Source organism: Phyllobates terribilis, unplaced genomic scaffold, assembly GCF_046119375.1.
Source record: "Phyllobates terribilis strain yellow unplaced genomic scaffold, ASM4611937v1 Scaffold_11__3_contigs__length_659146591, whole genome shotgun sequence".
Lineage (NCBI taxonomy): Eukaryota > Metazoa > Chordata > Amphibia > Anura > Dendrobatidae > Phyllobates > Phyllobates terribilis.
This window is the reverse complement of record NW_027362771.1, coordinates 7,651,597-7,679,531: the sequence shown is the minus strand read 5'-3', so window position 1 is coordinate 7,679,531 and position 27,935 is coordinate 7,651,597. Positions and strand designations below refer to the sequence as shown.

Below are 27,935 nucleotides of genomic sequence, written 5' to 3'. Positions count from 1 at the left end.
TTTCACCACTGACTACCAGGAACTTCAGCCTACAGGAGGATAACAATAAAACACAATACATACAAAACATCTGGAAATATCAGAGAGGCAGAGCGCCATCCTGTCCACCCTCACAGAGTCGCAAATTATGATATACAAATGGCATGCGCCTTACTTTGCAACTCTTTTACACTAGTTTCTTGTGTATCTGAAAATTTTAAATGTCCCCCCTCCCCTATCTCTATCTGCATGAAAAGTACCCCAATGCAGCCTGAGGGAAAAACTTCTTCTGCATGTTCTGTATTTTATAAATTACAAAACTATGACAAATATGGCAATGGGCAATGGTTTTTTCAACTGTTTATAGAGCTGGACTCTCAGTTAAAAGGTTTTAAAAGGAACCGGTCACATTGTAAATGCAGTCCAATCTGTGAACAGCATGGCATAAAGAAGAAACTGAGCAGAATGATAGATAGTTTTGCTGGAAAAGATTCAGTGTAACTTGTCCAGCGGTCAGTCCTACTCAGTGATTGACAGCTATCCCTACATCTACGTACAGGGAAGTCTGTCAATCACTGACTAACATCACCCACTGGACTTCAGTCAGTGAAATGCAAGTTTTATTGAAACTTTTCCCTTAAAAATGTAGATCAATCAGATCAGCTTCTCCAATTCTATAACATCCGTCCTGTAGATCAGATACCATTTCCAACATTACAGGTTATTTCTAAAGGAAACCTGTCACCAGAAAAAACGCTATTAACCTGCAAATATGGGGTTAATAGTGTTATAATGCTGGCCCGTGCCGACACGTAGCCTAACGCTGCTGGAGACAATGAACTTTATTTTCCCCAGCAGCATTCCTATTTCAGTCACTGGAGCTGCAACAGCGCTGGTTCAGTCACCGCACTGATTATGCAGAGAGGCGGCTGTAACCGCATCCCTGGCCCTGACTGACAGCCGGCCCCACAATGCAAAGCCAGCATCAGTCATGGCAGGGTACGCGGTTTCAGTCATTGGTGCAGTGCCGACACAGGTTCAGTCACTGCTCCAAGTTTACAGAATGGCTGCTGTAACCGTGCCCTGGCCCTGACTGACACTCCCTCTGCATTGATGCTCAGCTGTCAATCAGGGCCAGGGGCGCTAAGAGACTCCGCTCTGTATACTCAGTGCCGTGACTGAACCAGCACCGGTGCCGCCCCCGGGACTGAAACGGGAATGCTGCTGGATAGAATAAAGTTAATTTTTTCCCCGCACTGTTAGGCTATGTGCAGCCACCGGCCAGCATTATAACGTTGTTAACCTGCAGATTATCCCCATATCTGCAGGTTAATAGCATTTTTTCTGTTGACAGGTTCCCTTTAGGAATAATAGTAGAACTAGAGCTCACACTATAAGTCCTCACTCAGTTGTTTGTGAATCACATATTTGTTTTATACTGATTTTCACGGATAGAACACATATCCATTATTATCTATGGGCTTTCCACATGTCTGATTATTGTTGCAGATTAGATCAAGTAAGGACGTCCTTATTTTTTTTTTTGCAGAAAATTAATCTTCAATAAAACGCACATGTGAAAAAGGTGTAATTTTAATGGGTCTGTGATCTATCCATAAAAATAACAGATAGCACACGTGACAAAAGATCAGACCTGTGAAATTAGTATTACCCATAGATACTGCCATTTTAATCATCAATTTGGGATGTAAAAATTGGCAGTTAAATTTCCAGGTTTAGTCATTTATGTAATACCCCAAAGTGTAACATCTAAACTCTATTTCATTGCTTTATATGTATTTAGGTTTTCTGATTCCAAAATACCAGATCACAACCACCATCCGTATTCTTTCATTTAAGCTCTAGGCAGACAATTCCACTAATTATGTGCAGTATTGTACTCTTCTAGTCTCCAGTGTGGGTATATTTTAAACTCTAGACACAGTGTTCACTCATGACATATTAATGTAATGGTGTCAACTATAATTGTGGCTTTATAGAGGTTTGAGGAGTAGCTGGTGGGTATAGCTATACTTATTGGATTCTAAATGACATTTAGGTGTTAATTTACTTTTCCACTGTTTTGACTAAGGACATTATTTTCCAAGTGCTTCTTTATCAATTCACATCTGTGGATAAAATCTCAGGACCTGCGTTTAAGCTTTTACTGTAACTGTAGCCAGCTGCTGCGTCATCCTGCTAACCAAACACTATTATTGCCTAGTCACGGAAGTGTCATAGGACACTGAGCCAATTCATTGTTTTAATTAAGTATTGTCCCCAATTTATTACATTGCTTACAGATCTGAGATCACATTTGCTTCTCCCTGGAGAATTGAACGGTGTGCATAATATATGCTGAACATGCCTTATATACTGTGTATATGGATATAGATAGATAGATAGATACATAGATAGATAAATAGATAGATATAGGTGCTTCTCACAAAATTAGAATATCATCAAAAAGTTAATTTATTTCAGTTCTTCAATACAAAAAGTGAAACTCATATATTATATGGAGTCACTACAAACAGAGTGATTTATTTCAAGTGTTTATTTCTGTTAATGTTGATGATTATGGATTACAGCCAATGAAAACACAAAAGTCATTATCTCAGTAACTTAGAATAATTAACAAAAACACCTGCAAAGGCTTCTGTTTAAAAAGGTCAATTAGTCTGTTTCAGTAGGCTCCACAATCATGGGGAAAACTGCTAACTTGACAGATGTCCAGAAGTCAGTCATTGACACACTCCACAAGGAGGGTATGTGACAAAAGGTCATTGCTAAAGGAGCTGGCTGATCATTGAGTGCTGTATCCAAGCATATTAATGGAAAGTTGAGTGGAAGGAAAAAGTGTGGTAGAAAAAGGTGCACAAGCAAGCGGGATAACCACAGCCTTGAAAGGATTGTTAAGAAAAGGCCATTAAAATTTGGGGGAGATTCACAAGGAGTGGACTGCTGCTGGAGTCATTGCTTCAAGAGCCACCACACACAGACGTATCCAGGACATGAGCTACAAGTGTTGCATTCCTTGTGTAAAGCCTCTCATGACCAATAGACAACACCAGAAGCGTCTTACCTGGGCCAAGGTGAAAAATTCTTTGACTGATGCTCAGTGGTTCAAGGTGTTGTTTTCAGATGAAAGTAAATGTTGCATTTCATATTGAAATCAAGATTCTAGAGTCTGGAGGAAGAGTGGAGAGGCCACAATCCAAGCTGCTTGAGGTCTAGTGTGAAGTTTCCACAATCAGTGATGGTTTGGGGAGCTATGTCATCTGCTGGTGTAGATCAACTGTTTTTTATGAAGACCAAAGTCAGCGCAGCCATCTACCAGGAAATTTTAGAGCACTTCATGCTTCCCTCTGCCAATAAGCTTTTTGGAGACAGAAATTTCATTCTCCAGCAGGACTTGGCACCTGTCCACACTGCCAAAAGCACCAATACCTGGTTTACACACAACAGTATCACTGTGCTTGATTGGCCAGCAAACTCGCCTGACCTTAACCCCATCGAGAATCTATGGATTATTGTCAAGAGGAAGATGAGAGACACCAGACCCAACAATGCAGACAAGCTGAAGGCTGCTATCAAAGCAACCTGGGCTTCCATAACCCCTCAGCAGTGCCACAGGCTGATCACCTTGATACCACGCCGCATTGATGCAGTAATTGATGCAAAAGGAGCCTCGACCAAGTATTGAGTGCATTTACTGAACATACATTTCAGTAGGGCAACATTTTGGATTTTAAAAACATTTTTCAAGCTGTTGTAATAAAGTATTCTAATTTACTGAGATAATAACTTTTGTGTTTTCATTGGCTGTAAGCCATAATCATCAACATTAACAGAAATAAACACTTGAAATAGATCACTCTGTTTGTAATGACTCTATATAATATGAGTTTCACTTTTTGTATTGAAGAACTGAAATAAATTAATTTTTTGATGATATTCTAATCTTGTGATAAGCACCTGTAGATATCTATCTATCTATCTATCTATCTATCTCTATCTATCTATCTATCTCTATCTATCTATCTATCTATCTATCTATCTATACCACCTTTTGTCAATTTGGTTTGTTTTTAGCATGTCAGTCATTGATCCTTTATCTTGCTAGGCATCCTACATAAAGGCAGTGGAGAAAATCAGTTTCTTTCACAACAACCTGCAGTCATTATGAGCATTATGGGTAACGGGCGTAGGAGAAGCATATCTTGCCCAAGCTGCAACGGCCTTGCAGAAGGGAACAAGCTATTGGCTCCGATGGCTCTTGCAGTTGGAATTGATGGAAGCCTCTTTGTGGGAGATTTTAATTATATACGACGCATCTTTCCCTCCAGAAATGTCACCAGTATTCTGGAACTTCGGTGAGATTTTAATCTTGACATAAAAGTTAGCTGTAATGTCAGGCAGCATGCTTTTATTAATATGAATTTTATAGTTGACCTGACATAACTCAGAGCCTCTAAGGTTTCAGTTTGTTACAAGCTACATACACTGAGACTCAGAACTATTATAATTGTGTGTTTCCCCAAACTGTTGGTATGAGTGATAGCAAGCGAGAGAAATCCAACAGAAAGAGCGCTGATATTCCATGCTATAAATATTCTGAGCTCGGAAAGGGAATTTCCACAGGAGGGGGAGTCCTCTGCTGTATTATAGAGGGATGTGCTACCGACCTCCTCATCGGTGAAGGAGAAAGTGACACATTGAACAGATGTTTTGAGCTTTGCTAATGTCCTATGGACTGAGAATGACATTTATCTCTGTCACAAGACAATCCATTAAGTGTACAACACATTTAGTTTCTGTCCCTGATTTGTGTTGCTTGTTTATTCTGCGTTGCCCTCTACAGGATGAAAATCTCATTTTACATCTTTGAAAATTTTGTTTTGTGCTGGGTTTTTTTGTCTACATTTTTATTCAGTATGGCCACGTGTATAAATAAGCTATGCAATAATTATAATTTTTTACAAATAAACACATAATATAAGGAATACTCCCTCAAGATTGGTAATAAAGCTGTAGAAATACATGTCTTTTACAAAGTTCTTAAATAGTTTGTCAGCTACTTCACAAGCCCCTGTATCTGACATTGCAAGTTATGGCAAGTATGACCTCTGTTATAGCTTTTCTCAGTTATTTCTGTTTCAAGAAGCTAGACTCTAGAAAATGTAAGGAATATACTTTTCATCACTGTGACACATAGATATCTTAATACTTCTCTTTGGTATTCTTTACAATTTAGAAATAGCTAAAATGTCTTAACGTATATGAATTTAGAATTGGATTATAGATTTTACTGAAAAACAGCTTGATCATGTTACTTTGAGGAAACATTCTGCTTGTTATGTTCAGTCTGGGGTTGCACATGAGTCCAGGGCCTGAGGTGGCACAAAGTCTCTCTTCCACATCAGTCAACACCCATATTATAAACTAGATGGTGGCCCAATTCTAACGCATCGGGTATTCTAGAATATGTATGCGGCCGATCAGGCGCAACTAATCAGCGAAGCAGTGTTTAAATGGGTTGTGCACTACTTTAAATTAACCCCCCAATGTATCCCCCCGGGGCCCCTCCCAACGGCAAGTGTGAAGGGAGGACCGGGCAGCGAGGCCGCCGATCGGGGTACTTCTGCTGCGAGCAGCCAGGAGATGACCGGCTAGCACGGGTCATCTCCCGGCTGCGTCGCCGCTGATCTCCCGACGGTGGCCTGCGTGTTTCAAATCCAGCGCCAATTCGCGGCTGGGTGGTGTTTTCAATTTCACGCCAATATCGCTGATTGTTTGCGGCCGGCGGCCGCGACCGATCAACGAACCGTGTTAGTGAGGACCGGGAAGCGGCGCTGCCTGTGCGGGTACTTCCGCTGCGAGCAGCCGGGAGATGACCAGCTAGTGCCGGTCACCTCCCAGCTGCATCGCCGCTGGCCTCCATGCGGCTACCGTCGGGAGATCAGCGGCTAGGGCCGCTGATCTCCCGATGGCAAATGTGAAGGGAGGACCGGGGAGTGGCACCGCCTAGGCCGTCGGTCGGGGTACTTCTGCTGCGAGCAGCTAGTTGCATCGCCGCTGACCTCTGTGCGGCAGATGAGCCGCTAATGGCCGCCATCTTGTTCTGAAATCCCGCGTCGCTGATTGGCCGCGGCCGGACCAATCAGCGACGCGGGATTTCCTGGACGGACAGACAGACGGGATAAGCCGATTATATAGTAGATGCCCCTGTGCATCACTTACCTTGGAGATCTAGGACTGGATTGATTTGAGTAACAACTCTCAGCATAACATTACTATTTTGCTAGTGATACTGGGAGCTACAGTGGTGCAAAAAGGTATTTAGTCAGCCACCAATTGTGCAAGTTATCCCACTTAAAAAAGATGAGAGAGGCCTGTAATTGACATCATAGGTAGACCTCAACTATGAGAGACAAAATAAATCCTGAAAATCACATTTTGTTTGATTTGGAAATAATTTTTTTTCACATTTTGGTGGAAAATAAGTATTTGGTCAATTACAAACAAGCAAAATTTCTGGCTCTCACTGGCATGTAACTTCTTCTTTAATAGGCTCCACTCATTACCTGTAGTACAGGCACCTGTTTGAGCTTGTTATCAGTATAAAAGACACCTGTCCGCAATCTTAAACAGTCACACTCCAAACTCCACTATGGTGAAGACCAAAGAGCTGTCGAAGGACACCAGAAACAAAATTGTAGACCTGCACCAGGCTGAGAAGACTGAATCTGCTATAGGCAAGCAGCTTGGTGCGAGGAAATCAACTGTGGGAGCTATAATTAGAAAATGGAAGACATAAAAGACCACTGATAATCTCCCTCAATCTGGGGCTCCACGCAAGATCTCACCCTGTGGGGTCAAAATGATCTCAAGAACGGTGAGCAAAAATCCCAGAACCACATGGGGGGACCTAGTGAATGACCTTCAGAGATCTGGGACCAACGTTACACAGGCTACCATCAGTAACACACTACGCCGCCAGGGACTCAGATCCTGCAGTGCCAGACATGACCCCGTGCTTAAGCTATTACATGTCCGGGCCCATCTGAAGTTTGCTAGAGAGCATTTGGATGATCCAGAAAAGTATTGGGAGAATGTCATATGGTCAGATGAAACCAAAGTAAAACTGTTTGGTAGAAACATAACTCGTCGTGTTTGGAGGAGAAAGAATGCTGAGTTGCATCCAAAAAACATCATACCTACTGTGAAGCATGGGGGTGGAAACATCATGCTTTGGGGCTATTTCTTTGCCAAGGGACCAGGACGACTGATCCATGTACATGAAAGAATGAATGAGGCCATGTATCATGAAATTTTGAGTGCAAACCTCCTTCCATCTGCCAGGGCATTGAAGATGAAACATGGCTGGGTCTTTCAGCATGACAATGATCCCAAGAACACCACCAGGGCAACGAAGGAGTGGCTTCCGAAGAAGCATTTCAAGGTCCTGGAGTGGCCTAGCCAGTCTCCAAATCTAAACCCTATAGAAAACCTTTCGAGGGAGTTGAAAGTTTGTGTTGCCCAGTGACAGCCCCAAAACATCACTGCTCTAGAGGAGATCTGCATGGAGGAATGGGCCTACATACCAGCAACAGTGTGTGCCAACCTTGTGAAGACTTACAGAAAACTTTTGACCTCGTCATTGCCAACAAAGGATATATAACAAAGTATTGAGATGAACTTTTGTAATTGACCAAATAGTTATTTTCCACCAAAATTTTAAAAAAAAATTCTTTCCAAATCAGACAATGTGATTTTCAGGATTTGTTTTTTCATTTTGTGTCTCATAGTTGAGGTCTACCTCTGATGTCAATTACAGGCCTTTCTCATCTTTTTAAGTAGAAGAACTTGCACAATTGGTGGCTGACTAAATACTTTTTTGCCCCACTGTATAGTTTTACAGGTTCCAAACTTTCAAAGTATTATCAGAGGTGACTATGACTAAATAACTGAACCGGTGGGATCCAGATTAATTATTGAATTGACTCAGCATAACTCTTATCATACGCCTAGCTGGCACTATTTATACGGGTAGCATATATATATATATATATATATATATATATATACACTGCTTACCTGTGCCATCCTTACCTCTTGGAGGTGTCTGTCTCTATGAAATCTAAAGTAGTCACTAGTTAAGCTCTTACTATAAATCTCAGAGTTCAGTGGAGAGGGCCATGCATGGCCACCTCTCTTATATGGGATTTAGATGGTGTGTGAGTCAACTTTCATTTATTTGGACCGGGCTAAAGAACATAGTTGCAAACAGTCCAATTTTTTTTCTACAGGTCACAGTGATGTAAAGGCTATTCCTTAAATTAATGGATGCACATTTTCTGGCTCTCTCTAGTCTGAACATACAGGATTTACGCAAGACCCACTCAAAAATGTTTGGTCCAGTCTGATTTACGGTTGTGTTCTCAGGTGGGGTTGGGCTTTCCTGGGTGGTACCTAAACATCCCTATTATACCAACAACAATGTGGGTTAGTATGCAAGAGCTTTATGACTCTGAAAAGCATTTCATCAGCAAATTCACAATAATGTGGTTACCTAATAAGCAATACATAGTCTACTTTATTTATGCATTTCAGGCTGTAACCTGTTGAATATCATTAACTCACATTTCCCCATATTTTTATGCACTTAGTCTCCTAATCACAGGTAGCTGTGGTATGCGCACTTGCTGTCCATAAACGTTTTTTTTTTATATTATTGGGCAAATTATGTGTAAATTGAATCAAAAAAGTGTATTATTTTTTGTACTTTTTTGCCTTAATTTTTAAACTGTCTCACTAATTTTTTCTCTTTTGTTTCTCATATATTTTCTTACTAAAGAAACAAAGAATTTAAACATAGGTAAGGCATTGGCTTTGAATCACACTATGGTGCATTTCTTTTCATTTGCTGTTTGTCTATCTCATTGCGATCAAATGAAATGTTTCTAATTGAGGGATCGCTGCTGTTTGTGACGGCTCCCCTCCTCCTGTAAATATCCATTGTTTTGTACTTAATATTTGTGGTAAAGTTGTTTCATGCCATTATCATTGTTCATTATTATATTGGCTCAGCACACCAAATATATAATTGTGCTTCTCAAACATCCTCCTCAGCCGCATTCATTTATTTCTGCTATTACTTGTGTCACAAAACTGTTTTATGAGCACATAAGCTTGCTAAGTGGCAGTTGTTTAGTTCATAAGTAATTATGAAAAGGATCAAATTAAACCATTGTTAAGGGTAAAAGTTGGAAGTCTGCTTTGCAAAATAGCAAGTTTATGAATGCTGACAGTAATACAACATTGCCAGTTCATGTATTGATGTTGTGAACTGACTGGTATAATGTCAAGGAGCCATATGTGCCTAGCAGAAATTGTTAGCACTGACTACAGTAGGCACAGTGTCCCGTAGGGACTGTTCTCTGTGATGATGTTCTCTATGTACAGTATATGTGAGTCAGATTAATGGAAATTAGATTGTGAGCTCCACTGGAGACAGTCTAATGAGCATTATTACAAATTGTATACAGCACTGTGGGCAATGTTGATGATTTATAATAAGGAATGGCAAAAATTAACTACCTGTTTTGGAGAAAGCATTAAAAACATTCAGCAAAAGTATTCTCAAAAATGAGCATTTACTATGCGGGGCTTAATGAAGCTACCCATTAACTTTTTCCCCTAAAACCTGTGTAAATGTTAGTGTAGTGTCAGTGTGTTAATACACTCACTGATCATCATCATCTCCAGTATCTGGTGCCGTTCCGATCCTCTTCTGGGTCACGTGATGGCAATTTGGATTCTGTAGATCACACTGTGCTCCAAGTGTGAGACGGAAGTCTCTTACAATGTACAATCTTCTTACGCACTATAGAGTTACATTGTAAAGCCAATTCCAGGTCACACAGAGCGCAGTTTGATCTAGAGAGTCTGAATTGCAGTTCCGTGCAAATATTTTCCAGCTACTTAATTGTTAGGGTGTTTAATGCTTTGCACAGTTTACCAACTTCTGCTTTGCTATTTAGCAATGTTGGATTTAAAGTCTGATTACTAGGATTAAATGGAACAGCCTTTCTCTGATCATTTAGCAAACCTTTCACTTACCTACATACAGGCAGTGAAATTTTCTTTGAGCTGACTCTTTAATTAACTCCAATTTTTTTATTGCTTAGTTCAGTTTTTTTACTCAATATAACAAGCATTTGATAATGTGTAATAATTAGTGTTGAGCGAGCATGCTCGACACTGCTCGGTATTCGCCCGAGCATCTCACTACTCGAGATGTTCGGCGAGCACCGAGCATTTCCGGGTTACTCGGGCGGGAGCTCGGGTCTCCGCTCTGCACGTTTGGCGCTCTTTACAGAGCCAATGAACATGCAGGGATTGCCAGCCAGTCACTGTAATGCCGCAGCCATGTTGGTTGTGGGCATTACAGTGATTGGCTGGCCGCACAGCGTCACCTCGAGTATTTAAAACCGGGCGCCGCCATCTTGGACACAGTCGCTCCGGATCAGACAGTGTAGGGTCAGTGCTGCTGAGCTAGGGAGAGATTTATACTCTGAAATAGTTAGTGTAGGGTCTCTAAAGCCTGCAAAATCAAACAAACAGTCCTTCTCAGGACTAATATCCATCCCAGATATCAGGCAGGCAGACAGGCTGTATAGGAGACGCAGTGGTTATACCAACAAACACTGCATTACAGTCCTGTGTGCTCCTGCTGGTCTAATTACTAGACTTATCCCCCGGTCTCAGGGGCCAGGAAAATCCTTTTTTTTTTCATCTAAATCCTGTATTATTTTTTTTTCCTCAGTCAGACTGTACAAATACACGTCTTATTAACCTTTTGGTATTCCCCCCCCCCCAAAAAAAAAATTGAGTGTGTCTGTGACTGTTCAGACACCAATATATCTGTTTAAAAGAGTCTGGTGTAGGCCAGATAACTAGAACTTTGGTTTTGAAGTTCCACGGTTCAAATCTCTGTATTATCCTGCTTTTGGCCTTTTTTCTGTAAAAAAAAAACAGTAATAGTGTCTCCCTGACTGTTCAGACACCAATATATCTGTTTAAAAGAGTTTGGTGTAGGCCAGATAACTAGAACTTTGGTTTTGAAGTTCCACGGTTCAAATCTCTGTATTATCCTGCTTTTGACATTTTTTCCGTAAAAAAAAACAGTAATAGTTTCTCCCTGACTGTTCAGACACAAATATATCTGTTTAAAAGAGTCTGGTATAGACCAGATAACTAGAACTTTGGTTTTCCAGTTCCACGGTTCAAATCTCTGTATCATCCTGCTTTTGGCATTTTTTCCGTAAAAAAACAGTAATAGTGTCTCACTGACTGTTCAGACACCAATATATCTGTTTAAAAGATTCTGGTGTAGGCCACAAAACTATAACTGTGGTTTTGCAGTTCCACGGTTCAAATCTCTGTATTATCCACCTTTTTGCCTTTTTTACCTAAAAAATAAAAAAAATTGAATGTCTCGCTCAGTGTTCAGACACAAATATATCTGTTTAAAAGATTCTGGTGTAGGCCAGGGAAATAGAACTGTGGTTTTCCTCTTCCATGGTTCTAATCTCCTTTTTATTACCCTTTTTCCATTGATAGTGCGAGTGTAAGCTATTTTACTTCATTTACAATGGGCAAGGCGTGTGGCAAGGGATGTGGAGCTGGACGTTCTGGTGATGGTGCGTGTAGAGGATGGGGCCGTGGCCAAGGTGAAAATGTGCCACAACCAACAGCCACATCTTCTCTCTCCCACTTCTTGACCGAATTACTAGGGAAGCACACTACAACACCAGTATTGCGAACTGTTCTGTGTTAACAGGTTATTAATTGGAAAGCAGATAATACTTCCAGTTACCTGGGCATCACCACCTCCGGTCTGTCTGCCACACGGTCAAGTTTTAGTAGCCATGGGTCTCGACCGCATACTCCTCCTCACCCTGATGCTCCTTCCTCCCACCATGCCGAGTGTCGTCAGACAGCAACTGATCCCACACTTGGACACTCTGAAGAGCTGTTCACTGGTCCATTTCCATATTTGGGCCCCTCGCCTGCTCTGCTTGAAGTGGTGGAAGAGGAGATCCCATGTAGCGATGGCCAAATATTTGAACAGCCACGGCCAGAGGAAGTCGACGCTGGCAATTTGTCACAAGAGGTGGACGATGACGAGACACAATTGCCACATAGTGAGGAGGAGGATCGTGGTGCGCAAGTGGAAGAGGAGGAGGTGGTGGATGATCTAGTAACTGACCCAACGTGGAAGGAGGACACGCAGAGCGAGGCCAGCAGCACACAGGGGGAGGGAGGCAGAGTACCCCAACAGGCAGGAAGAAGCAGTGTGGTGGCCGCAGACAGAAGGCTGGCAACAGTTCCCCGTAACACCAACACGAGGGACGTTGCCAGTACAACCGGTAGGTCTTCCAGAGTCTGGAATTTTTTTAAAGACTCTGCTGATAACCACAAAAAGGCCATTTGTACCACCTACCATGCCAGCATCAGAAGGGGTGACAAAACTACCAGCCTGACCACCACCAGCATGATCAGGCACATGTCAGCAAAGCACCTGACTTTGTGGGGCAAACCCCAGGGTCCACGACCAGTGTCAGCGGGTGTCACCACTGCTTCTTCTGCTGTTGTGCGTGTAAGAGAACCCCCTGTTGTGCGTGCAAGGAGGTAATCCCCTATCTTTACTGCATGCAAAGATGCCCCCTCCTCTCAGTCTCCACTTGTTATGGCAGTTTCTCAAGAAACAGCATCCACATCCACGTCCCATCGCAGCGTTCAATTGTCCATATCCCAGAGCTTTGAACGAAAGCGCAAATTCGCAGCCAACGCCCCACAGGCCACAGTCCTAAATTCACACTTTTCACAACTGCTTGCATTGGAAATGGTGCTTTTTAGGCTGATGGAGACGGAATCCTTCCGCAACCTTATGGCGGTGGCCGTCCCTCGCTACTCGGTCCCCAGCCAACACTATTTTGCCCGGTGTGCCATCCCTGCACTACACAAGCACGTGTCCCAAAACATCTGCCGTGCCCTCAACAATGCGGTTACTGCGGTTACTGGGAGAGTCCACCTGACAACGGACACGTGGACAAGTACTTGTGGCCAGGGACGGTACATCTCCCTGACGGCACACTGGGTAAACATAGTGGAAGCCAGGACCCAGTCGGACCTTGGGATGGAACACATCCTCCCCACACCGAGGATTGCGGGTCCTATGTCAGTAAGAGTTGCCCCCATCCTCCTCCTTCTCATGTTCAGCCTCCATCTCAGATATCACCAAATCAGTTACAAGCTGGAAGCACTGCAGTACTGCCTCAGCCAAGCGGCAACAGGCTGTGCTGAAACTCATAAGCTTAGGTGATAAACCTCACACTGCTTGTGAGTTGTGGACAGCTGTGAAAGAGCAGGCGTATCTGTGGCTGAGACCGCTGAACCTACATCCAGGCATGGTCATGTGTGACAATGGCCGTAACCTGATGGCGGCTCTGAGGTGAGGCGAGATCACACACATACCATGCCTGGCTCATGTGCTTAACCTCGTGGTTCAGCGGTTTCTTGAATCGTACCCCGAGTTGTCAGATCTGCTCGTCAAAGTACGCCGCCTGTCAGCTCATTTTCGGAAGTCGGCTACAGCTTCCGCCGCCCTTGCTGTGTTGCAGCAGCGTTTGCAGCTTCTGGCACATCGACTGGTGTGTGATGTCCCCACACGTTGGAACTCTACCCTCCACATGTTGCAAAGGATTTGTGAGCAGAAGAGAGCAGTTGTGGAGTACCAGCTGCAACAAGGCCGTCGATATTCAGGTCAGACTCCACACACAAGACCTCAGGAGTGGACCTGGATGTCTGACATATGTACCATCCTGACAAACTTTGAGGAGTCCACCAAGATAGTGAGTGGCGATGACACCATCATTAGCATCAGCATCCCACTTGTCTGTCTTTTGCAACGCTCTCTGCAGAGAATTAAAGAGGAGGCATTGCAGCCAGAGTATGATGAGATGGATCAGGAAGCCGTAACGGGCGATTACACACAGCCCAGCCTCATCTCATCCCAACGTGCATTGGGGGACAATGAGGGAGAGGAGGAGGAAGAACAGGAGCTGGTATCATGCGCTGTAGATGGTAGTACCTGTACAACTGTCATACCGTCGGTTCAGCGTGGGTGGCCTGAGGACAGGGGGGAGGAGGAGGAGAGCATGGTCAGTCGTCATCTTTGTGAGGACACGGAAGCCTTGCCTCCAGTCTGGCACGCATGGCTGACTTTATGTTGCGTTGCCTTAACCGTGACCCTCGCGTTGTCAAAATGTTGGGTGACAGTCATTACTGGTTGGTGACACTTTTAGACCCCCGCTACAAGGAGAACTTTCACTCTCTTATTTCTGAGGTGTAGAGGTTTACAAAAATGTGGCAATACCAGAAGGCCCTTACTGTTAAAAAAATTCCCATCTGAACACGCTAGCGGCAGAGGTCACAGTTCGTTGACCACCAAGGCATACAGGCGAGAGAGATGCAACTCGAATCCAGCAGAGGCAGGGAACACTGTCAACATTCTGGGACAGTTTTCTGAGACCCGCCCAGCTTAGAGGCCCTGAGGCGCGGGGTACTCTCACAAGAAGTGGAAAGTTTCAAAAGATGGTGAGGGAGTACCTTGCCGACCGTACCAGTGTCCTCCGTGATTCCTCTGTTCCTTTTAATTATTGGGTATCCACTTGGAATGAACTCGCTCTGTACGCCTTGGAGGTCCTGGCCTACCCTGCCGCTAGCGTGTTATCGGAGCGTGTGTTTAGTGCCGCTGAGGAAATTATAACTGATAAGCGCACTCGCCTGTCAACTGACAATGCTGACAAGCTGACCCTTATCAAAATGAACAAGGGCTGGATTGGGCCACACTTCTCATCACCACCAAATGACAGCAGAGTAACATAAAGTCAAACCCACTGTGTTATTTCGGGAGGTGTTTTCCCATGCACCACTTCACACCCACACATAGGTATATGCTTCCTCATTTTGGCTGTATTTTTCTCTTCTCCTTATACTCAGCCTCCACCACCACTATATCACCAGGGTGACCTTGGTCCATGTTGCCAGCATTGCATGTTCCTCTGTCCTAATTTTTGGCAGCTTTTGCTTGGAAGGCATAGGCAAAGACTATGGGAGACCCACTCCCCAATAATGGGAATAATGTTTTTAATATGCTGTACTGCATGGCTCTTGTTTGCCAGCATTGCAAGTTCCTCCGTCCTAATTTTTGGCAGCTTTAGCTTGGAAGGCATAGGCAAAGACTATGGGAGGTCCACTCCCCAATAATGGGAATAATGTTTTTAATATGCTGTACTGCATGGCTCTTGTAAGGGGCATGAAAACTGTCTTATTAAGCTACTGTGACCTCCACCACTCTTCCAAGGGGCATTAAAACCATCTTGTTAAGCTACTGAGACCTCCACGTCTCTTCCAAGGGGCATTAAAACCGTCTTGTTAAGCTACTGTGACCTCCACCACTCTTCCAAGGGGCATTAAAACTGTCTTGTTAAGCTACTGTGACCTCCATCACTCTTCCAAGGGGCATTAAAACCGTCTTGTTAAGCTACTGTGACCTCCACCACTCTTCCAAGGGGCATTAAAACCTTCTTTTTAAGCTACTGTGACCTCCACCACTCTTCCAAGGGACATTAAAACTGTCTTGTTAAGCTACTGTGACCTCCACGTCTCTTCCAAGGGGCAGTAAAACCGTCTTGTTAAACCACTCTGACCTCCACGTCTCTTCCAAGGGGCATTAAAAGCATCTTATTAAACCACTCTGAACTCCACAGCTCTTCCAACGGGCATTGCATTTCCTCCTAATTTTAGTCAGCTTTTGCTTTTTAATGCATAGGTGAACACTAAGGGAGACCCACTCCCCAATAATGGGTAAAAGGTTTTTAGTACGCTGTAATCCACGTCTGTTTCAAAGGGCATTGCATTTCCTCATAATTTTTGGAAAGCCTTCCATTCACTGCTTAGGTCAACAGTGTACAGGAGACCCAGTTGCTATAAATGGAAAAAATGGTTTAGTTAAGGCCCACTGACCTCCATGTCACATGCAAGGGACATTGGAGTGCCTCGAAATTTTTGGTAGGCATTGCACTCACTTTATGCCCTATAACTGTGTAGCGGAACCGCTCCTTTTGGTACAGAAACATATCCTACAAGACATGTGTGTTTGACTGGCCTGATATTGATGTGAATGGTCCCTGTTCCTCCTGCTCTTTTTCCTTTGCCACCACCTCATCCATCATTCATCACCTGAAGCTTTGTTTTAACAGGAGTCATAGAACTGGGATAGTAGCAGAAAAACATCCAGCAATCCTAGGAGGAGGTAGGATATGCGCCAAAACGCTGACCACCTCAGGCCTAGCCGCTACTACATACATGCACTTGCATTCTAAGGAACAGAAAGCTAAGGAGATGGATGGCCTCATGATCATGAATAATTTACTCATTGTGTAGTAGGCCGACCACTGCTGCTTGCTGTTTACCTTCTGAACTTTGTTTTGAAGCCTGATTGACCCAGGACCCGCAATCCTCTATGTCTGGAGGACGTGTTGCATGCCAGTGTCCAACTGTGTCCCGGCTTCCACAATATTAACCCAGTGTGAAGGTGTCAGTCAGATGGACCATCCCTGGCCACATTCAATTGTCCACATGTTTGTGGTTAGGCTGTGCTTCAAATAGGAGTGGCTGGGGACCGTTTATGGACACCCGGCCGCCCTCAGGCGGCTGGGGACCGTGCGTGGGCACCCGGCGGTGGGGCGGCTGGGGACCGAGTATGGACACTTGGCTGCCCCCTGGCGGCTGGGGACCAAGTGTGGACACCCGGCCGCCGGGCGGCTGGGGACTGAGTATGGATATCAGGCCGCTGACGCAGCCATGACGTGGTGGCCAGATTCCGCCTCCACATGCCTAAAAGGCCCAATTTCAAGTGCAAGCAAGCAAGCAGTATGGTATTGCAGCCTGGGGGTGGGTGGGTGGCAGGCTGCATACTTGCGCTTGCTTTGCAAGGAATGGGGGAGGTACAATTGAACACTGCCCTGGGACAAGGACTTGCACGGGGATAGTTGCAAGTCTGCATTTTCTGATGGGGCAAGGATCACTTCTGATGGGCACACTTTTAGGTAGTGACCTGGGTGTCAGAGATGCTTCCAGCGTTCTTCCCCATGCTGTTCCCATGTCTTTTCAGCACTGTATGCATGTTGACATGGCCAGATAAGGTTGTAAAATGTTAAAATGACATTTCCCGGTGAATGCATTTGTCACGGTTGAAAGCAATACAAAAGTGCAAAAATGCATAAAAATGCTACTTGTGAACATAGCCGAAGGTGTGGAGGAGTATTTTTGTTTTTGGTTATTTATTTTATCTTATACACAAGTCTTTACCATGGAAAGAATGTTCCTTAACATATTTCACAGGAAAGCAGTTTCAGTTTCGTTTTTGAACATTTTATTGTGAGTCCGTAAAAGTGGCTTAATACCTCTGACCACGTTGTTGACAGCAGTGACCTGGGGGTCAAAAATACTTCCTGGGGCGATCCCCATGCTGTCCCCATGTCAATTGAGCACTGTCACTATCGTTTTGGGCACTTTTTAGGCTTTCTACAGACTGCCGGGGGTGCTGCCGCAAAAATGCTCGGGTCTCCCATAGACTAACATTGGGCTCGTTGCTCGGGTCGAGCACCCGAGTATCACCGTGACCTCGGCCCAAGCTTTGAGCACCCGAGCATTTTAGTGCTCGCTCAACACTAGTAATAATATGTATATATACAGTGTACATACTGTGTATATTTATATATGTTATATATAATATATATTATTTTCATAGCTTATTTTTGGAACTGCAATAATCCCAAATTGATATGTTAGACATGTAATGTGGGCCAGATAAAATGGTTTTACTACCCTGCAATTTGACACTATCCTTTCAATGTATTATTAAATCATGGTTTGTCTTTATCATTTCTGTAATCATTTCTCTCCATATAACTCTTTCATCACCACCCAGAGATATCCCTTTTATCTCTAATCCTGAAGCTGTCAGGGTTGTCATTATCCAGCATTTCATCATGAAATGGGATATATCTCACTGGGATCTAATGTCACCATGACATTGAGTTAAGAATAAGATTGGATTTTTTTATTTGCTTCATACATTGACCTTAAAGAGGTTTTCCACCTAAATTCAGGTTTACAAAAATTATAATTATCTGGAAACCTAAATATGTTCCACACATTTCTGAGTACAGTACACATCTTGTAAGGATTTTGAGAAATACAATGACCTCTTCCTTATTCATGTGTAAAAATAAATAATTTCAAGTGAATATCATCCAGGGGAGGGTGGGCAATGCTGTCAGCTGATATTTTATCTTCTAAGTGAAACAACCACAGGAAAAGACATCAGTTTGCTAAAAATCTTTTTTTTTTTAAAGGCACTGATTAGACAGACTTTTAAAAGGCCATATTTTGATATATCTAACCTTTAAGGATATAAGTTGCGATAAGCTCATTCTTTGGAGTTGCGGAGAGAATGGATTGTTAAACATAGGGGAGATTTATCATTACTGCCCTAGACAAGATAAGACTTGACCCAGTGTCAGAACATTAAGCTGATGGGCCCCAATACAAAATGTTCAATAGGGTCAACAACTATCATGGGTGTTAAATAGCACTGTCTTCTCATATGTTCCGAAGGAACCTTTTGAGCTCTCCTAGACTACAGGGCCCGGGTGCCACTACAGCTCCTATAGTTAACTATAGTTACGCCCCTGACTAGACCAGACCATCGGATATTATGCAGGTATATCTACAGCTTCATAGTACCGACCTGCATGGTGCTGTGCAGCAGAGAAGGAGAAAGATGCCCCTACCATACTATGCCCGTGGCATTAGGGTATGTTCACATACAAGAATTATATGTTACTGTTATATTCCTGTTACTTTAATTTTCCAATGGTATAATTTTAAAAATAAATGCTTCTATGTCAAGATACTGCTGCTATGTACTTGCTATGGTGTCCCCTGACTTGTATTAGGAAGCTGTAGTTTGACAAGCACAATAGCAGGAATTACTCCACCTTCCATGTACAAGTGGGATCCAAGCAGTGGAACCGTGCAAATGTGAAGGACATTCTGAGATGGAATCAAAGTAACAGTAGGGGGCGCCATAGCAAATTTAGAGCAGAAATATTTAGACACAGTGCATTGGTTATTAACAAGTCAAATTAAAAAATATTATGTTGGATCCAACAGTATGAGTTATTGTTTCTTTCTGAGGTAAACATTCTTAGGAACATTTCCTCGAAATGCCATGCATCTACAAAATGAAATGTATTGTGCTATCCAACACTGGAACAGCCCAAAAGTTGCCTCACCGTGCAAACAATATATATTACTGCAATGCCGAATATACAGAATGGCTATGTTAAAATTAGTGATGAGCGAGCAATAAAATGCTCGGGTACTCGTTGTTCGAGTCGAGCAAATTGGAGTGCTCGGACCAAGTAACGAGCCCAATGTAAGTCTATGGGAAATTTGAGAATTTTTCCGGCAGCTCCCCCTGGTGGTCTGCAGAGGGCCTAAAAATTGAATATGTTGATATGGTACATATGGTGGTGATATGATGGTGGAGGATGAGGATGCAGAGAAGGAGGAGGACAAGAACAAATAGATAAAATCAGGAAGCGTATGCCCATGTCTGGGTGTGAAGACAGAGGTGCATGGGAATAGAGATTGACCTCCCAAGAAAAGACACTGTATTTGAGTTTATGTTACGCTGCTATCATTCGGTGGCGTTGAGAAGTCTGGCCCAATCCAGCCCTTGTTCATTTTTATAAGAGTCAGCCTGTTAGCATTTTCAGTTGACAGGCGGATGCGGCAGCACTTAAAACCCGCTCTGACAAAACACTAGCAGCAGGGCAGGCCAGGACCTCCAAAGCGTAGAGAGCCAGTTCATGCCACGTGTCCAGCTTGGATACCCAATAATTATAAGGCACAGAGGAATCACGGAGAAAATTGGTACTGTCGGCAAAGAACTCCTTCACCATCTTCCAAAACTTTTCATTCCTTGAGAGAGTACCCCACGCATCAAGGCTTGTGCGATGAGAGGGTCTGAGAAAACTGTCTCAGAACTTTGACAGTGTTCCTCTGCCTCTGCTCGATTGCATTTGTGTCTCTCTCGTCTGTACTCCTTGTTGTCAATGAACTGTGACCTCTGCCGCCAGCGTTTTCAGATGGAATTTTTTTTAATATTTCCGCAACAGGGGCCTTTTTGTACTGCACCATTTTATTAGGCCTGTCCTGCAAGGGAATAAGTGATAAAAAGTTCATCCTTGTAGCATGGGTCTAGAAGTAACACCAACCAATAATGACTGTCACCCAAAATTTGGACAATGCGAGGGTCACGGGAAAGGCAGCGTAACATAAACTCAGCAATGTGTGCCAGACTGCAAAGAGGCAAGACTTCCGTGTCCTCAACAAGAGGATGACTGACCATGCTTTCCTCCTCATCCTCCTCCTTTTCCTCCTCCTCCCTGTCCTCAGGCCATCCATGCTGAACAGATGGTATGACATTTGTGCAGGTAGTACCATCTTTAGCGCAGGAAACTAGATCCTGTTCTTCCTCCTCCTCTTCCTCATTGTCACCCTATCCATGTTGGGATGAGATGAGGCTGGGCTGTGTGGAATCACCCTGTATGGTTCCTTGTTCCATCTCATTGTGCTGCGCCTGCAATTCATCCTCTTTAATTGTGAGCAGAGAGCGTTTCAGAAGACAGAGAAGTGGGATGGTGACTTTAATTATGGCATCAACGCCGCTCACCATCTTTGTGGAGTCTTCAAAGTTTTGGAGGATGGTACATATGTCTGACATCCATGTCCACTCCTGAGGTCTTATGTATGGAGTCTGACCTGAATACCGACAGCCTTGTTGATGCTGGTAGTCAACATCTGTACTGTCCCTGCCCACATGCACTTGTCCACGTGTCCGTGGTTAGTTGTACTTTCCCAGTAACTGCGTTGTTTAGGGCACATCTAATGTTGTGGGACACGTGCTCATGTAATGCAGGGGCGGCACACCGGGAGAAATAGTGGTGACTGGGGACCGAGTACCGAGGGATGGCCGCTGCCATTAGGTTGCGGAAAGCTTCCATCTCCACGAGCATAAAAGGCAACATTTCGAGCGCAAGCGTTCACGAAATGTGTGAATTTAGTAGTGTGGCCTGTGGGGCGTTGGCTGCGTATTTGCACTTGCGTTCCAAGGATTGGGGTAGGGACAGCTGAACTCTGCGCTAGGACAAGAATGTGGACGTGCTTGCTGATGGTGCTAGCTGAGAATGTGCAACGACAGGTGCAGGGCGGGAGGCATCTTGGCATTCTCCATGGACAGGGGATTGGCGTGCACGCACAACAGTGGAACAAGTAGTGGTGTCACCCGCAGACACTGTTGCTGGACCATGGGGTTCGGCCCACTTAGTCGGGTGCTTTGCTGCCATGTGCCTGATCATGCTGGTGTGGTGGTGGTCAGGCTGGTAGTTTTGCTACCCTTGCTGGTCCTGGCCTGGCAGGTGGTTCAAATGGCCTCTTTGGGGTTATCTGCAGAGTCTTTAAAAAAATTCCAGACTCTGGAAGACCTAACAATTGTACTGGCAACTTCCATTGCGTTGGCACTACGAGGAACGCTATCCTGCCTTTTGTCTGCGGCCACCACGCTGCTTCTTCCTGCCTGTTGTGGTCTTACGCTCTGTATGTCCCCCTGCCAGGTTGGGTCAGTTACTATATCTTCCACCACCTCGTCTTCCACTTCTGCACCCTGGTCCTCCTCCTGACTTTCTCGCAATTGTGTCTCATCATCATCATCCACCTTCTTGCAACAGTAATTGCACTTTCCCACCGTTGCCTTCGTGTGACCGTGGCTGCTCAAATATTTGGGCATCGCTACACGCGTTCTACTCTTGACTCGCTTGAAGCTGGCCGGGCAAGAGGGATCAGTTGTCTCCGGGCACTCGGTATGGTGGGAGGAAGGAGGATCAGGGTGAGGAATATGTGTGTATGACCGTGTAGAAGACAGGGTGGTGGGGGTGGTGGGAAAGTGATTGGAAACATTATCCTTTTTCCAACCAACAACCTTTTGACACTGCTCTGGGTTCAATAGTGGTGTGCTGCGGTCCCTTAGTAATTGGGACAGGAAGGTTGGGCGAGAAGATGTGGGTGTTTGTTGTGGCACAATTTCAGCTTGCCCACTGCCACATCCTCAGCCTCGGCCTCTGCACCATCACCATCACATCCACTTCCCCGACCCTTGCCATGCACCTTGCCCATTTTTAATGGAGGACAATATTTTCCATGTTCACGAGAAATGGCTGATTTTGAAACACAGTTATATGTGATACGTCTGTCAGAGAAACACAATGTTAAATAGCAGGCCTGTAATTTGCTAATACTATTCTTCACAGACACCTAGTGTGAATAGCTTGACCGACACACTGCAACAGAATGAAAATGGAAGAAATGTATGATTTTTGAACACTCTTATAGGTGATATGTCTGACAGAGAACCACGGTTTTAAATTTCAGGCCTGTAATTTACTAATATTATTCTACACAGAGACCTAGTGTGAATAGGTTCACCGACACACTGCAACAGAATGGAAAAGGAGGCCAATATTTTCCACGTTCAGTGCAAATGTCTGGATTTTTATTGCTGAAATATGGAACAGATCTGGCTTTATTCTGCACTGAGAACAAGCAAATGGAGCAGAAAAATGGTGTACTCTGGATTGCTTTTTAATCAAATAACCAGGATTAAGATAAAAAAAATTGCCTTTCTATGTCTAGAAATATCAGCAGCAGACAGGACGTTATGTGGACCCTCTTGTGCTGTATCATACACTGCAGTCTTCCACATACACTGCCTGCCTAGCACTGATTATATGCAGCTGGATTAGTCCTCAGAAGGACTGTTAGTTAAGATGGATATAGATATATGTTGTGGAATACCTTTACTAACTATAAACAAGCAAATCTCTTCCTGACGCAGCAGCAGCTCTTCCTACTCTGCCTGATTCCGGGGTAGACTGTGACGAGCATGGTGGCGCCTGGTCTTATATTCACCCGATGATGCTGTGTGGCCAGCCATTCACTGTAATGCCCACAACCAACATGGCTACGGCATTACAGTGCATGGCAGGTAATCCCTGCATGTTCATTGGCTCTCTAAAGAGCGCCAAACGTGCAGTGAGGGGACCTGAGTTCCCGCCCGAGCAACCTGGAAATACTCGCCGAGCGCCAAGCTCGTCGAGCACAGTGATGCTCAGGCGAGTACCGAGCAGTGGCGAGCACGTTCATTCATCACTATTGAAGATGGTTCCAGGACTTGAGTCTCCACAAACTTCTGAATACAACTGCTCCTATTAGAAAACAATACAAGCATGTGTTCTTGTGTGCCAGTGACCTTGAGAGTGGGTGTATTATTTGCTATAGCTAAATGCATGGCCTTGGATGCAAAAGAACTTGAATATATTTTACTCTCCTTGACACAGTATAACATTCTTAAAAATGAATGCACGATTTGCGATACATTGAAGCATTTGAATTCTTCATAATAAAAGAGGTGAATAGCACTAAACTCCAAGAATGCAATAAAGATTTCTCCACAATCTACAGTACAGAACAAAAGTTTGGACACACCTTCTCATTTAAAGATTTTTCTCTATTTTTATGACTTTGAAAATTGTACATTCACACTGAAGGCTTCAAAACTATGAATTAACACATGTGGAATTATATACTTAACAAAAAAGTGTAAAACAACTGAAAATATGTCTTATAGTCTAGGTTCTTCAAAGTAGCCACCTTTTGCTTTGATCACAGAAAAATCTTTAAATGAAAAGGTGTGTCCAAACTTTTGGTCTGTACTGTACATTGGAATGGAATTGTTTCCTCTTTGTGCCCTGGCAGTGATGCACACTTCTTAAAATCATATAGATAAAATGTCACAGGTCACCTTTATTTTATAAAATGTATTTGTTCATCAATTCAGCATTGACTAAAGACAATGCAGTGAACAATAATCCTATGTGGAGGTGACTTATTGTCAACTTATGCTCTCATACTAGTCGTGAAGCTATTTCCTAGTGAACAGAGATTCGCTTACACTCGGATCCTGAAGCACAAGTATATCTCCTTCAGTTCAGTTTCTAAATTGATTTCAAAATTACATTATAAATTTTGCGCTATTTCCATACTAAGAGGAGTTAACCCTTTTCTGTAAGCCCATTCAATGCTTTATGGGTTACAGACACTTTTTTTGTGTGTGCTTGATTAAAAAAAAACACATATACAAAAGGGTAGCATTTTGTTTCTGTCCTTTATTCGTATTTTTTGTGACATGTTTTTTTTTCCATTTAATTAGGGAGATGTTTAATCCCTTAATGACCAGGCCAACTATTCCAAATTTGACATGTCACTTTATTTGGCAATAACTCTGGAATGTTTCAACATACTTCAGTGATTCTGAGAATCTTTTTTTGTGACATATTATACTTTATGATAGGGGTACATTTAGATCGATATGTTTTGCGGTTATTTAGAAAAATATCAGCAATTTGACAAAGATTTTTTAAAAATTTGCAATTTTCAAACTTTGCATGTTTATACCTTTTATCCAGTAAGTCACATCACACCACACAAATTAGTTAATAAATAAGATTTACCTTATGTCAACCTTATATCAACACCATTTTCAAATGTCCTTTTATTTGTTAGGATGGTAGAAGATTAAAAAATTCACCAGCAATTTTTTTCGAAGAAATTTGCAAAACTTATTTTTTTCTCAAAAAATGTTGCTAATATCTGAACAGGCCACTACAGCTGTTAGACTCTAAAGCCATCAATTGGCTTTGGTTTGCCATGGCAACAATGAGGTTAAAAAGGGAGCCCCTACACTTTGTTAGCAATCTAGATGCTGCTGTCACTATTGACAGCAGCATCTGGAGAGGTTAAACTGCCATAGTTGGCACCAATCATGAAGGGTGCAGCAGGTTGTCAGCTATAGTGTACAGATGATAGCTGCTGTATTTTCATTTGTTGGAGAATGCTGGTCACTTATATCTCAGGTCAGTAAAAAAGTTTATTGGTGGTCACTAAGGGGTTAAAACTGTCTTAAAGGGGTATTCCCATCTCCAAGATCCTATATCAATATGCAGTAGGTGTAATAATATTAATATTAGTAAACACCTCCAATTATAAATGTAGTATAGTTTTTCTGATTCGCTATGTCTTTCCTCATGTGCAGGCATTGCAGGACCTTATGTATCCATGGTTACGACCACTGATATAGTCAGTTAGCTCATTGCTGATGGCCGTAACCATGGATACCTAAGGTCCTGCAATGCCCTGCACATGAGGAAAAAGACAACGAAAAAACGGAAAACTATACTACATTTCTAATTGAAGGTATTTGCTGTTATTATTATTATTACACCTACTACATATTGGGATAGGATCTTGGAGATGGGAATACAACTTTAAGTATAAACTGCCTACATCAACCAATTGCTGTGCAGCTTTCAATTTACATATTGCTCTTAAAGCTGTGGTTTGCAAAAACGGTTTTCTTTTAGACATTTTAATGACTATGTATTTTATTACTTACTTTTTTAAATTGTATTTAAAACACCACATGTCATGTGATACCAAGATTTTTCACAGAAGGACATGATTTGTATTATCAAAAATACAAGAAGAAGTACATTTATTTTTAAAGAGGGGGAAATAAATGTAAATGTAAAGAGGGGGAAAAAGCAAGAGGTTTGGGAGAAAATGGAAAATCATCATATCTTCCTTATCCTACAAACCCAAACAGTTATTCAACACTTTTAACTCTCTCCTGTGCCCTCTGCCGATTACAACCGTTTAGACTTTGCTACATCTATCCAAACTGTGGATTGTCGGTTATAGCCTATTAAATGCTACTTGCCTTGTTGTCCCCATATTTTCCCTGTTACTCCCTGCATGGAGATTGACCCTGTTATAATAAATCCCCCCTGTTTATTAACCCTGTACTGGCTGCTCTGTGTTTCTGTGTCACTGCATCTAAAGTACCTGTGTCGCATTTGGCGTAGTCAGCAGGATGCAGTCTTTAGACAAAGACACTGCAGATCGGTCCATCCTGGGAGCCCCTAGATCTAGCTTGCCGCTGGGGGACAAGTTCACCGGGTACAATATGATGCTGTGGGACTGGGTTGAGAGAGTTAGGAGTATGTTATGTATGCATCCGATGACCCCAGCTATGCAAGCAGAAATAGCCTTACTGGCCCTGGACGGCGAGGCCCAGCACTCCATGATGTACCGCTCTCCCCATGACTGGGATACTGTAGAAAAAGTGGTGCCGATATTGGAGGAGATGCATGGGGATCCCACCAATGTAGAAGAGCTGAGGATACGGCTGTTTCACCAAGTGCAGCTGGAGGGGGAGACTGTGACGCGGTATGTTAATGCATTAGAAAAGACGACATGGGGAATTTGGAAATGGGCCCCCCTGACGTGATCTTAAGGGACCAATTTGTGGCAGGCCTCAGGGATGTGCAGCTGAAACAGGCCTTGCGGGAGCGCCTGCTCACTAATCCACATATGACTTTTCTAGAAGTGGGGTCGGAGGCACGTGTGAGAGAGCAGGAGATGGGGGTGACGGCCCTTGCAGGGATGGTCCAGTTAGGGAAAGAATTGAATTCAGGCCTCGCCCTGCAGGAGAGTTCCGTAGAGGAGTGAGGCAGCCCTACACAAACAGAGACACGACCTGCTGGAAGTGCGGAGGCACAGGACATTACGCCAGGGGCTGTGTTACCCGACGGCGGCCCATGTCACGGCAGCCGTTAAACTAACGGGATCCTTGTTTGGGGGACACAGCCCGGAGCCTAAGGAAGGGGAAAGAAAAAGTCCCAAGGACCTAGTTTCCACCAGCCCGACTGTCTGGGCCAAAATAAGTGGTCAGGCTGTTCACTGCCTGATTGACACGGGATCCCTGGTGACTACGATGACAGAAGTCTACTTTCAACAGTGATTTCCAGAGATAGCGCGGCCTGAAAGGGGACCAGTAATTAGACTCACGGCAACTAATCAATTACCCATTCCGGTCGCAGGGGTGGTATGGATGAAGATCCGAGTGTGTGGAAAAGATGTGGGAAAAAAAGGGGTCGTCTTGGTCTCAGGGGGAACCAGAAGTGGACCCCCGGTGACCTTTGGAATGAATGTGCTGAAAGAGATTGGGCAAATCCTGATTAGTGAGCCAAAGGAGATTCCTCTAGACCAGTGAGACCCACGAGCCCCCCAAAGGAGGGTTTTTCAACAATTAATCTGAGCTGCCCAGGCTCAGGAGATGTCGAGTGAAGGTAAGGTCCTGGGGAAAATAATAGTACCAGCAGCTACGGCGCTCACCATACCGCCAGGACAAACCATACTCATGTTACCCGCACGGGCATACACAACTCTTGGTACTTGGTACGAGGAAACCCCTGGACTCTGGCAGTCACCGTGCCACCGTAATCCCACCATGCTAGTGCGAAGTGGGGATGAAGAATCCTAGAAAAAATGCGGGCTGAATTGACTGGACTTTCACCTCGACAGGTACAGCAGGTTGAAGAGGTTCTGGAGCCGTACCAAGAAGTCTTTGCTCGCCATGAGGATGATTTTGGTTGCCCTGAAGCCATTACCCAGGAGATTCCCATGGGGGGTGCTGCCCCAGTGCAGGAGAGATACCGGCAGATACCTCCCCAGATGTATAAAGAGGTTAAGGAAATGCTAGCCTATATGTTACAGAATGGTGTGATACGGGAGAGTCAGAGTCTGTGGGCAGCCCCGATTGTCCTAGTCCAGAAGAAAGATGGGACCCTGCGGTT

At 43.8% G+C, this 27,935-nt stretch overlaps 1 protein-coding gene across 11 annotated transcripts in view; it reads left to right on the top strand.

The window, feature by feature from the left end:
* The window catches only part of TENM2 (teneurin transmembrane protein 2), a 2,544,132-nt gene that overhangs the window by 2,175,400 nt on the left and 340,797 nt on the right, over nucleotides 1–27,935 (top strand). For all 11 annotated transcript variants that reach the window (XM_073651122.1, XM_073651120.1, XM_073651119.1 and 8 more), the window contains 2 exons: nucleotides 4,106–4,355; nucleotides 8,840–8,860. In XM_073651122.1, the coding sequence (XP_073507223.1) occupies nucleotides 4,106–4,355; nucleotides 8,840–8,860 (271 nt within the window). The remainder of the gene's footprint in view (nucleotides 1–4,105; nucleotides 4,356–8,839; nucleotides 8,861–27,935) is intronic.